The sequence below is a fragment of the Crocodylus porosus genome, unplaced genomic scaffold (genome assembly GCF_001723895.1).
Source record: "Crocodylus porosus isolate Cpor-Errol unplaced genomic scaffold, CroPor_comp1, whole genome shotgun sequence".
Taxonomy (NCBI): domain Eukaryota; kingdom Metazoa; phylum Chordata; order Crocodylia; family Crocodylidae; genus Crocodylus; species Crocodylus porosus.
The window spans coordinates 59,697,375-59,709,984 of record NW_017728918.1 but is presented as its reverse complement, the minus strand read 5'-3'; the positions used below and the strand labels follow the sequence as shown (position 1 = coordinate 59,709,984).

At 45.1% G+C, this 12,610-nt stretch overlaps 2 protein-coding genes across 2 annotated transcripts in view; both read left to right on the top strand.

Annotated features, from left to right (window-relative positions):
- TMEM30A (transmembrane protein 30A) overlaps positions 1–4,660 on the top strand; it is a 27,830-nt gene extending 23,170 nt beyond the window's left edge. The window contains exon 7 of the mRNA XM_019537649.1: positions 2,504–4,660. Coding sequence (XP_019393194.1) covers positions 2,504–2,697 — 194 coding nt within the window. The 3' untranslated portion in view covers positions 2,698–4,660. The remainder of the gene's footprint in view (positions 1–2,503) is intronic.
- A 6,101-nt stretch (positions 4,661–10,761) lies between these two features.
- Positions 10,762–12,610, top strand: part of LOC109311802 (cytochrome c oxidase subunit 7A2, mitochondrial) — a 7,804-nt gene continuing 5,955 nt past the window's right edge. Inside the window, exon 1 of the mRNA XM_019537648.1 lies at positions 10,762–10,869. Within this exon, the coding sequence (XP_019393193.1) occupies positions 10,834–10,869 (36 nt within the window). The 5' untranslated portion in view covers positions 10,762–10,833. The remainder of the gene's footprint in view (positions 10,870–12,610) is intronic.

Below are 12,610 nucleotides of genomic sequence, written 5' to 3'. Positions count from 1 at the left end.
AGGGGTCCAGTGTTGCCCTTGCTTTTCCTCCGGCTCCCCACATATCTGAAAAAGGACTTTTTATTGTCCTTGATGCTTGAAGCTAGTTGGAATTCAGTTGCAGCCTTGGCTTTTTTGATTTGCTCCCTGCAAGACTGGACCAGTGCAGAATATTCCTCCTTGGAGGTGAATCCCATCCTTTGTAGGCCTTACTTTTTAGCTGCAGGAGGTCTGCTAGATCCCTGGAGAGCCAGGGGGGCTGCTGTGCCCTCTTGCTGCCTTTCTTCCGAGATGGAATAGAATTAGCTTGTGCATTGAGGATCGCTCCCTTGAGGAGCAGCCACTCTTCCTGGACTCCCCTCCCCCTGAGGTCGTGGTCCCTTAGGGCCTCACTGACAAGCCTCCTGAGCTTGTTAGACTTGGCTTTCCTGATGTCAAGGACTTCCGTGTTGCTGACTGACTTGCCAGCTTTACGGTGGATGGTGAAGGTGATCAGTTCATGGTCACTGTCATCCAGCTTCCCATCGACCACTAGGTCACTGATTAGGTCATCCCCTAAAAATGGAGACATTTCACTGTGGGTTGCGGTATGATTATGCTAACCTGGGTACTCTCACTTGGTTTCAATCACTATTGGGAACACTGCAGTGAGGATATGCCCTAACAGGGGAGTAAATTGGGTTGCTTGTGAGTGCATCTACACACAAAATTAAGTGACACAATAAACTCTGGTGCATATTACGCCAGAGTTTATTGCTCCCAGGTGCTGTATTTACATGTCTAACCAGGATTCCAGCATGCTGAGCTAGGTCAGAACAGTCCCAGCTGGCAGAGGATCCAGAGGCCTGGGGCTGCTTTAAGCATCCCATGCACTAAAGCATCCTAATGCCCCAGCCAGCCCTGTCAGTGTCTACACATGCACTGCTGTGCACTGAAGACCTTCATGGTAAGATAGCACTTGTGTTTACAAGTACTAACCTAAGGTAGAGTTAATTTACTGCCGGCTAATAGCATCTCATGACTAGCTGCTGAGATTTTACTAGTTGGAAGCTAATTAGGCAGCTTCACAGTAAATGTCTCCTGTAGGTGCACCCTTTGTGTAGTAAAAGCATCAAGAAAGTCATGGGGGGAGAGGCGGCAGGGGGGAGTGCAGAAGAGGTAGGGTAGGAGCCTTGATTCTGAGTCTAAATCCTCATATTGTGTGAATTGCAGCACAGAGAGCTAGCTATGACATTTTTAAGACCATGTTCCAAGACAAACTGATTTGCAATGGAAACCAGTAAAAGTGCTTAGAGAGGAAGGATTTACCCAGAGCAGCAGGTGAGGTTATTTGAAGAAAATATAATTGTAAATGTTATATATACTAAACTAGAATTTAGAGCAGTGGTTCTCAACCTTTTTTTAGACACAAGGCACCCCTCAAAATGTCAGCTTAGTTTTCATTCACTTTTTATTATTAAAAAATAGAGCATTTTTTCTGTTGCAAAAATCTTAAGAAAAAACACAGCTGGTCAGAATGCTATTTGAGAGCTCTAAGTTTATCTTGTGAATCATGTTTTCATACCTAACAGTGCTAACATTGTGTGGCACCCCTTAGCACCCTTGAAAGGATCTCATGGTACTCCCAGGTGCCATAAATTCTGGCCGAGACTCACTGATTTAGAATATGCTAAACTTATATTTAGAACTTTAGGATGACTTAACTGTTCTAAATTTTCCAATGCAAGTCACTTGCATAAAAAGTAAATATGCTTCTGGGCTGCAATAACAGAAACAATGTATGCAAGATACAGGAGGTAATAGTTCCACACTTTAGTACTAGTGAGGCTTTGTACTGTACCCAGCATGAGGCATTGAATTCTAAGAGGAAACTGGTTAGGGCTGAGAGGTTAGTGATACCGATGATAAGAATAAAGCAGACTGTTACGAGGAACACTTGAGCTAGATATTTTTCTTTTAGAGAAAAGAGAATAAAGGGGATACTGTGATTGACATTTACAAGTAGTGGTAAAACTGCCATAAAAATAGGAGAAACATTGCTCTCCATAATCATAAAAGGCAGGGTATAAAGCAAGGGGTTTAAAGCTGTAGCAAAAAAACCGTAAAGCTTAGGAAAGTCTTTCTAAGTAGGATAAACTGACCAGGGAAGTTGCATGGAATCTCCTTCCCTGCAGGGTTTCAAGGAAGGGCTAGATGGGCATCCATGTGAGATGGTTCAGAAATATCAGATCCTGAATCTGTGCAGGGGCTTGGACTAGATGACATTTTTGAGATCCCTTCTACCCCACGATTTAAATTTAGCTTCAGAAAATGACCACAGAATTAAATATATATTTATAAGTTTCTAAAAGCAGTTTTTTAAATCTGGCCATGTATCCATGTAGTTATAAATACTGAACTGTGTCAGTATTTAGAGGAGGACATTTGTGTTAAATTACTGATTGAAACGATCTGAAGTCAGCCAGATTTTAATTAAAATTGCTGGCTTTATCATGCGTATCCTATTTTCCTAAATGTTCTTCAGATTATCCTGTACACAGTTTCGATGGACGAAAAAGGATGATCCTGAGCACCATCTCATGGATGGGAGGCAAAAATCCATTTCTGGGGATTGCTTACATCACAGTTGGGTCCATATGCTTCTTTTTAGGAGTTGTGCTGCTAATCATTCATCACAAGTATGGAAATCGAAATACTAGTGCAGACATTCCCAATTAATCTTACATTCTGAAAACAAATGTGCTGCATGTGCATCAAGGCCAGTCCAGAGTGGACCTAGTTTCTGAAAGTTAAATTGCCGGTTACGTCACTTCTGAAAATGGGTGTGTAACTCTTCTCTAAAGCCTTTGATCCTCTCTGTGGATTGATTTTTTGAAAATGACGGGTATATTATTAGCTTTATTGATTGTGTCTATGCTAATTGCTGAAACATTTTTCTAATGTTTGCCTCTTTATGGCGAGACCATATGATGCATATAGCCCCTCAATGGAACTGCTGCTTGTTTCTGTGCTATGAAATATATCATATGATGCAGTATGCTGTGTGGAGGAAGACTGTTAGGATAGAATCTAAATCTTAATCTTTCAGGATTCAGGATGTCAGTGCTGTCAAAAGAATGAAACAGGTCTCTAGTATTTCCTCAGTTTACTGTGGTGTCTGCATGGGCTTTTATGTTTCTTGCTGAGATGTTTAATATATTAAACACATTGTAAAAAAAATTTGTGTAAAGCCCAAGTCTGTTACTTGTAAGGTCTTCATAAAATGCTGTCTAAATCTGTAACATTACTTACAAATATGTAAAGCAAATGTGCCTAATGCATTGAACTAGCATTCCCTTAAAATTTGAGGGATCTAACCCATTGACTGTAGGAGTGAATGTCCAAGTCTGGTTTCAACTTGGAATGACTTGTATGGATAGAAACCGGCTTTACTTTTTAATGATTTACTTTGGTTCAAGTCCTACCTAGAAGCAGTTTGTCCTTCCTGCTTGTTCCTCATAAGCAGCTTAAAAGGCATTAATCAGACAACTAAAACATTTTACTAGCAAGCAAGTAAGTTAGATAACTTTTGCCAGTGCAGGAGCTTCCTTAGTCTGTTCTAATGAAAACCAAAGCTTAGATGTTCAGAGCAGTCTTTGTGATGAATGAAGTACAGCTCCCTCATATGGTAGAAACCAAGTCATAAATTCGTTCGTGAAGTTGTACTCAGATACAAAAGTAAGTCTTAGTTCTTGATGATGTGAATCCTTTTAACATGGAGCCTACTATAAAAGTAATTTAAACATTGCAGTTACAGGTCAAAAGTATGGGTTATTCTCCCAGATCATAACATCAAAAACATTTAGTTGTTAATTGAATTCAAAGTAAGTTATAAACTGTAACCTATTATTACAATCTGGTGACTTTTAGATGATGTACGTACATTGTAATGTATATGGTGGAGGTTTACTGTATATGCAACTGGATTGATAAAATATTTGAATATTCAGTATTGAATAAATGCTGCAGACTTTATTATTTTGTCATTTAACTTAAGCTTACTTTCATGTGGATAAAATTGTGTTGTATTTTGATAAGCAGTATGCAGTTTGAATGCAGTTCAGTTCATTTTAATTTTCAAAATTAAATGCTCATGACAAAGCTGTTCATATTCTGATAACTTAACCTGTAGTCAACTTCTAAATCATACTGTATTAACGTATCGGTTCTTTGACCACTTTTACTGAGCCTTTTTTGTGTAGTGTTTAAAGTTGATGGGAGTCACAGGCTAATGTGAAATGGGCAACAGTTGAGCCAATGATTTTTAGTAACTTTGTTCACTTCTAACATACAACTTCACATAAATAACATTATGTAGTTATTGGCTGACTGTACCATAGTATGTGGCAGTTCTGCACATGGTATTTTGATTTCCAGGGAACAGTTTATAATTTGGATGTTGAAGTTGCATGAGTGTCACTGGAATCGCGAAAATCGGAACATTCAGCTTTGACTATTTGTTCATAGAGAATCTGTACACAAGGCATTAAGTGAAATTGGCTCTAATCTATAAAATAGTTGCAAAGTCGTAATTTATTGAACTAATAAGGGCACTTCACAATAACTGGTTATTCAAGTACTTTAATTTTAAACTTTGTGTTAGATTAGTAATTGTCAGCTTAATAAAAGTAAACTGAATATATCTTTGTTGTCATGATCAGTATATTTTAAAGTGAGTAGGAATGCTTGCCCTTGAGCTACATGCAACCGTTCATCAGAAGAGAAAAAATTATTTTGCCTGGCTTGAGATCTGCTTTTATCTTTGCTGTGTTTCCCACCCCTGTATTCCATTGTTTTCCTCAGAAGAGAAATTTGGTTTAGCTATATACAATAGGCTTTCTCTGTGTAGACATAACTGTGTATCTTTGATTAGAATTTGTAAGTATAAATATTTTATTATGTATGCAAGAGAAAGTATCTGTCCATGAATTTTCAATGTGGATATCTCTTCTGGCCACCTATAACAGAAAATGGTTATTTTTGCAAGTTAATAGTGTGTGGGAATAATCTGAAGCTCATGTCTTCAAGGTTCTAACTAAAGACAGTCAGCATTTTGGAAACATTTTAAAGAAAAAGGCTCACAAGTGCAGTATGAGTAATGAGATAAGAGAAGCTTTTATGACCCCTGAGTAATTGTGTGTATACATTAATGCACTTTTTTATGAGTGAACTTCCACATGGCCACAAAAATATGAAGAAAATGTGAAAGGACATGAGAATCTTGCAAGAAAAGTAACGGGAGATGAGAGGAAAGTTTATAACAATTTTTTTTTTTTTTTTTTAAATAAATGGGAAGAGCTCAGGACTGGGAGCTCGGCTGTACTGTAAGAGGCATTCAGACTACACCTGCTATTAGTGAGGCTGCATAAACTCATGTCCAGTTTAAGGAGTAGATTTTGTGCTCCCATTCCTGTGTTGAGATTCACTGACATAAACCTACACGTGCACAAGCTGCTTGGGAACTTCATATCTTTTACAGGGATAGGATTGCACAAACACACATCCCTCTTCTGCCCTTTGTGTGTGTCCCCCTACATAGTGTGGTGGAATACTGTTCAAAGTATGCTTTGGTATCCATTTAAGTTATGAAGACCTGAGGTGTACAGCTGTTAGATTTGAATTCTGCCCTTTCCTGCATGTGGGATGCTCTTCAATATGTTTGTGTAGATGCTTTAGAAAAGCTGGGCCCCTGTCATTAGCCTTTATTTTTTCTCTTTCAGGATGCCCACAAGTCTCCTTAGAAACCCCTTGAGCTCCTTGAGCTTCTGTATTAATTCAGAATGGATGAAGATCAAATAGAAGATCTGCAGTCTTTTTTGTAGTAGCCCCAGTTTTTAGTCAAAGCCAGGGGATCTATGCTCCATGTGACAAATATGCCAGTTTTATAGTGAAAAAGAAAATAAGCTATCAGAGGTCTAAACTTTGTTGCTCCATCCCCTAGCCTTTTGCACACACCTGGGCTCTGAGAGGGGCAGTCTCCAAAGGAAAATGACTAAATGTCCACGGCTATTTTTATTTTTGGCTTTTGTCCTGCAACAGTTCTATTTGTGGCCCCAGCATACATTAACATTCAAGGTACTATTAATGTGCATTGATGCCAAAAATGGGCTGTCAAGGGAGTTGGTTGCAAGGGGAAGCTGAAGGGCTCCCCCTGAAGGAACAAGGCAACTTCTGTGTCCTGCAACCTTTCTTGCCTTACCCTTTCAAGGCACTTCAAAATGCCAACTCCCTGTTACCTGGCATACTAAAGTGCCTTGCTCCATAGCTCCTGCTGGAGATGCAGAGGCTTGTTGATCCTGGGGTCACAGTGTGGAAACCTGTGGGTTTGTAGCTTCCAGGTGTAGGGAAGAGTCTGTTGACTCCCCCAGCTGACACTTTATGAACCCATGCCCAGGGCTTCTTGCTGCAGGTTGTCCAACTAGGAGCTGATCCCCAAACCCAACAATTGCATGTTGCATGGCAGGAGGTGCAATTGTTGAGATCGGGGGTCAGGTCCTGTTGTGCCATTAAACCTTTCCACCCTGTTTTGAAAGGAATTGCTTGCTTGTAACATGAGACTGAACTTGGTGATGGACTGAACGACTCCCTACATTGCTAACAAAGGTGCTAAATGTGGTGATGTCCTTCTGTAATAGCAACCATGCTCTGCTGAGAATTGTGCAGTTATCATGTTAACATGTAATGCATTCTGTTGCTCACAGAAATTAGGTGGACACTTCCCTAGTGATGTACATGTGCATCTAGCCACATTATGGCAGATGCTTTGAGGTGTGTGGCCAGAGCCTGGAATAGGCTTCCCAGAGAGGTGGTGCTCTCACCTTCCCTGGAAATCTTCAAGAGGAGACTGGATAGGCACCTGGCTGGGGTCTTATGACCCTCCCACCCCTAGTGCTCCTTCTTGCCCATGGCAGGGTGTCAGACTAGATGATCTGTCTAGGTCCCTTCCGACTCATTAATTCTATGATTCTAATGACATTCAGTCCTAAATGGCTCAGGGGCTGCAAAAGCAGGCAGTATTAACCAAGAGGACAACAAAATACATCCCAAGGTGAATCACGGCAAACTCATTTAAAGAAAAAATATAGTACCTCTTGGATTCACAAGAAAGGGCTGTATGTGTTGCACTCTTTGTGGTTGCAGAAAAGGTATACACCAAGGCTGCTCAACCTCTGGCCCGCAGGCCAAATGTGGTGGATCTATTGCACTTGGCCTGCAGGATGCCCTACAGATCCAAAAATGGTGGCAGCAGGGGAGTGGCCACCTTCTTCCTTGCCATGTTCTGTCTCTTCCTGTGCCTTAGGATCCAAGTTTTTAGCCCTGGTGCATGCTGTTGTCAAGGGTCAGCAGGATGAGTTCTGATATCGTCTTGCATGCCCAACTTTGGGTTGAGAAGAATTAACATTCTACCTAATATCACTGTGGAACCTGCAGCCTACTTATAGGCTCGGCAGTGCTATGCTTGCTAGTACCATTGCTGAAATACTTGGGGTTCATGATTGACTACAAGGTGAACATAAACCACCAATGCAATGTCGCAGCTGGTAAAGCAAACAAAACCCTGGCTTGCACATATAGATGCTTCTCAAGTAAACCTCAGGATGTCATCCTCCCGCTGTCCTTGGCCTTGGCCCTGGAGTACTGCATCCAATTCTGGGCTCTGCAATTCAAGGACGTCGAGAAGCTCAAGAGTCCAGAGGAGACCCACACATGATCAGAGGGCAAGAGAATAGGCCTTAAGAAGAGAGGCTGAGAGCCATGGGACTCTTCAGTCTGGAAAAGCACAGGCTCAGGAGGGACCTGGTGGCTGCCTATAAGTACACAAGGGGTGTACATCAGGATCTGAGAGAACATCTATTCACCAGAGCGTCCCAAGGAAAAACAAGGACCAACAGTCATAACCTCCTACAAGACTGTTTTAAGAGGGACATAAGAAAAAATATCTTAACTGTCCGAGCCCCCAAGACCTAGAATAGACTCTGTCCAGATGTGGTGCAGGCAGGTACTCTGGACTTATTCAAGAAATGCCTGGATGCTTATCTTGCTGGGGTCCTTTGACCCTAGTGAACTTCCTGCCCCTGAGGCAGAGGGCTGGACTTGATGATCTTCGAGGTCCCTTCCAGCCCAAATGGCTATGAAATCTATGAAAATAATAGTAGTAGTAGAAAGTGTTGTACATCTGAAAAGGAAGTTAAGGGATTTGTACCAGTCTTGTGCACTGGGGTCTATGATAATGAGATTAAAGTGAAGCCACATTCTCTAAGTCAGTGTTTCTCGATATGTGGGACGCAAGAATATATGAATATATAAGAATATATGAAAGGGTCGTAAACAAACTTTAAAAATGGGTTTTCCTTTGAAGGAGAAAAATGTTAGAAACCATGGCTTTTCCCTTGCAGACAGTCAGCGTTCCAGCCTGCAAGGATCTGTTCGGTTCCCCCCAGCCCCAAACATGCACCCCCTACCCCACACTATAGGGGGCTGGGGGCAGGGGGCAGCAGGTTGGGAGTGAGGGGCACTGGGTTGGGACTGGCCATCAATGTTTACAAATTCGTCCTGGTACAAAAAGGTTGAGAACCACTGCTCTAAGCAATATGCACTTGTAAGTTTGGAGCCAGATCCTTGGTTCCATTGAATATTTAATTATTCCCGGTGAAGGAGAAAATGTTCAATGAGAAAGATGTAATCTTATTCCCAAAATAACATATAGCCTGATGACTAGAGCATTCATCTGGGAGGAGGAAGTTGAACCAGGATCTCCGAATCATAGGTGAGTGTTCTTAGTTATTGTATTGGATAAGAGCTTCCACCACCTTTCGGCTTGGTATTTTATTGGAAGATTGAGTCCGCCCCTGCATTCTCAGAAGAGCTACTGGCTGTGCAGGCCAGACAGGAATGGGAGTAGATAGTTCATGAATCCTGATGCGGCACAGGCATAATAAGCATAGACAGGTGCCTAGCTCGTTTGTGCTGTAAGGCTTAGACATGCCCAGAATCAGCAGAAAGGGAGAAGCCCTTAGTTCTTGCAGCGGTGAAGAGGAAATTTAGAGGATCTAAAGCAACCTACAGTCCATGGGCTGGATCTGACCTGGGAATGTTGGATCCAACCCACAGATGTGGGGCTTCAGTGGCAGGGGCTTTGGCTGCAGCTGCTACCATGGAGACAAGTGCAGGTGGCACCTGCCCAGCCCCAGCCTGTGATCCCCCATGGGTCATTCCAGTCTGCAGGTAAAAAAGGTTTCCTACCCCTGATTCAAAGGTTACATCTACCCTGGTGGATGCTGACAACAATCTGGCTGTAGCAATGTGGACTTCACAAGTTGATTTATCTTGCTCCTCCCTCATAGGGATTAAAGATAGCTTGGATACAGCTATGCCAGAGATTGTCAACTGGGGGTATGTGTACCCCCAAGGGTACTCAAGAAGGCCCTAGGGGGTATGTGTGGGCAGATGAAGATGGAGCATCACCATACATGATCCTGTACTGCCACTGCTGTATAGCATAGCTCAGGGCTTTTCAAACTTTTTGGGCCAGTGTACCCTGTGCAGCCAGACACAGAGCAGTATATCCCTGGTGGCTGTACGCACCCCTCCCCGTCCCCACATCCGGTGGCCAGAGGTACACTGACCCAAAAAGGATAAAGGCCCCTAAGCTGTGCTATACAGCAGTGCTATACCCAGATCCAAAATACTGTACAGTCTAGCTGTAGCAATGTGGACTTTCAGGTGAGTTGATTTACCCTGCTCCTCACAGGGATTAAAGGCAGCTTGGATACAGCTATGCTATACTCATCTCCAAAATACATTTGTAAACATTTTCGATGTGGCTTCTTAAATCTTTAGGGCGTATCTCCATGGCAAGACAAATTGTACCAGGTGGTGAAGCACTCAATCTGCTCTGCACATGATCTCTGGGCCAGAAGCGGTGTCAGTGTCTGCAGCGTGGTGCATAGCCTTGCGGGATCTGCTTTCCGTGTACAGGGGTCCTTAAATCCATCCAGCTCCAAGCACTTACGCCCCCCAGCACTGGAAAGGTATAACATGGAAAAGCGAGCTGGAGTTGCAGGCTTCATTTGTGCTGTAAGGCTTAGACATGCCCAGAATCAGCAGAAAGGGAGAAGCCCTTAGTTTTTGCAGCGGTGAAGAGGAAATTTAGAGGATCTAAAGCAACCTACAGTCCATGGGCTGGATCTGACCTGGGAATGTTGGATCCAACCCACAGATATGGGGCTTCAGTGGCAGGGGCTTTGGCTGCCTATCATTTGACTAGCACTGCGCTGCTTTCTCTCAAACATTTCTTTCATTTCTCCATAAAACACTCCGACACCAATCCCAAAGGAGGAACGAGCTCTTATTCGGAGTGGTGCTGGTGGCCCTCTGGCGGCTCCACAAGTGAAGCTGTGGACACCCTTCTAACGCAAGGGCGGCTTTGGATAGGCAATGACACCCAAGTACGTTGCCTCGGCAGGTTTCAGATGCCTCAGGAAGGAGCCAGACCTTAAGAGTCGGCCTCCTCAGCAAATCCGAGGGAGCCAGCAGCACTGCGATGGCTGCCGGATCCTCGTCCGCAGTGAACTGAGGCCAAGTTCAGGAGAGCGCGGGCTCGCAGGCGGTGGCAGCGCTTCTCAAGCAGGGCCCTGCGGGGGGCTGCGAGGGAGAGCGGAAGCCGGCAGCCCCCAGCGCCTCCGGTGTCACCGGCCCACCCCCAGGCTCGGCGCGGGGGGGGCGGGGCCACCCCCCCTTCCTCTCTGTAGTAGGACGCGTCTTCCTGTAAAGCGGCTCTTCCGCTTCCGTTGTCCTTGCTGCAGAGCGGGCGGGATGTTGCAAGGGGCCAAGATGCTGCGGAGTCTGCTGGTGAGCACGGCTGGGCCGGCTTCCCCCCCTCCCCCGCTCGGGGCCACATCTAACGCCGTCTCCTCGGGCCCGATCCCGGGGTCTGGTGCCGCTGGGGCCTTCCGGGCTCTGCCTCTGCCCGCCCGGCTCCGCTTCTAGCTCTGGCCCGAGACGCTGCCCTGGGCCCCAAGGAGGAAGCGGGCGGGCGGGCGGCGCCCCGCAGACGCTGCGCTCATGGCGCAGTTCCCTGCGCGGGGAAGGGCCGGCTCTCGGGGTGTGGGGGGAGCGCTGCACCGGGGCTGGCTGTGACCGTGTGGGTCTAAGGACGCGGGCAGAACCGGGGCTTTGAGCAGGTGCGGTATCTTTTATGAGACCAACTGGATGGCTGGAAAAACTGTTCCTTGCCAGCTTTTGGCACATACGGCCTTCTTCAGGCACAGGGAGAGTCCACTGTTGTGTCGTGCTCCCCTGGAAGGGGCAGGAGGGTGGGGCCGTGCCAGGGGAGGGGGACGGTGACCTGGTGATTGAATGGAGCTGGTAACTTGTAGAGGGTTACCTGGGGTTACCGGCTGGCAGGCAGGTTATAACGTGCCATAAATCCGGTGTCTATATTTAGTCCATGATTTTTTTTGTCCTCCACACAGCCACTGTCTGGGAGTGCTTGGAGACTGTAGTGTGCCGCTGAGCCTGTTGTATGCATGTCATGTATAAGAATCAGCTGTGTTTTTTGTGGTCTGTTTCATAGTTAGTAGGGTCGGAAGGGACCTGAGCAGATCATCAAGTCCAACCCCCTGTTGTGGCAGGAAAGAGTACTGGGGTCAAGCAACCCCAGCAAGGTGATTGTCTAGCCTTATCTTAAAAACCCCAGGGTAGGAGCAAGCCCCACTTTGCTTGGAAGTTGGTTCCAGAGCACCACGAGTGCTCATAAAGCCATGCTAGGGGTCCCACAATGACCTCAGCTAATCCCCTCAGCACTCTGGGGTGGAGATTGTCCAGACCAGCTGATTTAAATACATCCAGTCCCTCCAGAAGTTCCCTGACTACATCCTCCCTGTCCCATGGCCTAGGTGCACCTCCCCTGGGGTCTGAGGGGGCCCTGGTGGGGGGGCTGATCTGGTCCCTGCTCAGGAAAATGGAGGCAAAGAAGTCATTAAATAGGTTAGCTTTGTTGTTTGGTGTGATGACCAAATTTCCTCGCATGTGTTGCAAGGGGTCCCACGTTACCCGATACCTTGTTGTCAGACTCGTAGCAGCTGAGTAGCCCATTCAAATATCAGGCACAGCAGGTTTTGTTGGTTTTTCTTTTAAGCCTAGAGTCGAGGAAAAACTGTCAAGGAAGAGCTATAATATAAAATTTGTTGTTAGCACAGGTAATATAGTGAGATCCTAGGCTTGTGTAGCCACTTTATGACTTGGAACAGAATGAAAGCAATTGCATGTGTAGCACAGCTTGTTTACCTTTATGATGAATTGTGACACAAGGTTTGCACAGAATTTAAGGCTGAGCAGATGAAGACTCAGCTAGTCAGACCTGTGTAGGATGTGAAGATGACAGTTGTTACCAGATTTGCCCGCTACTTTGGGGTGTGCTCATTTATTAGGACTAAGGTCTTGGTAATTCTATCAACGTGCTGCCTGTGTTACTTGTGTTTCTATACAGAGCTGTATCTCTCCCTTCTGCAAGCCCTCACCCCCCCAGTGGAGCTATCTCGCAGGACTCAGTTCAGTGGGGCTGGGTTCCTCCAGTCCCCAAATCAGTCAT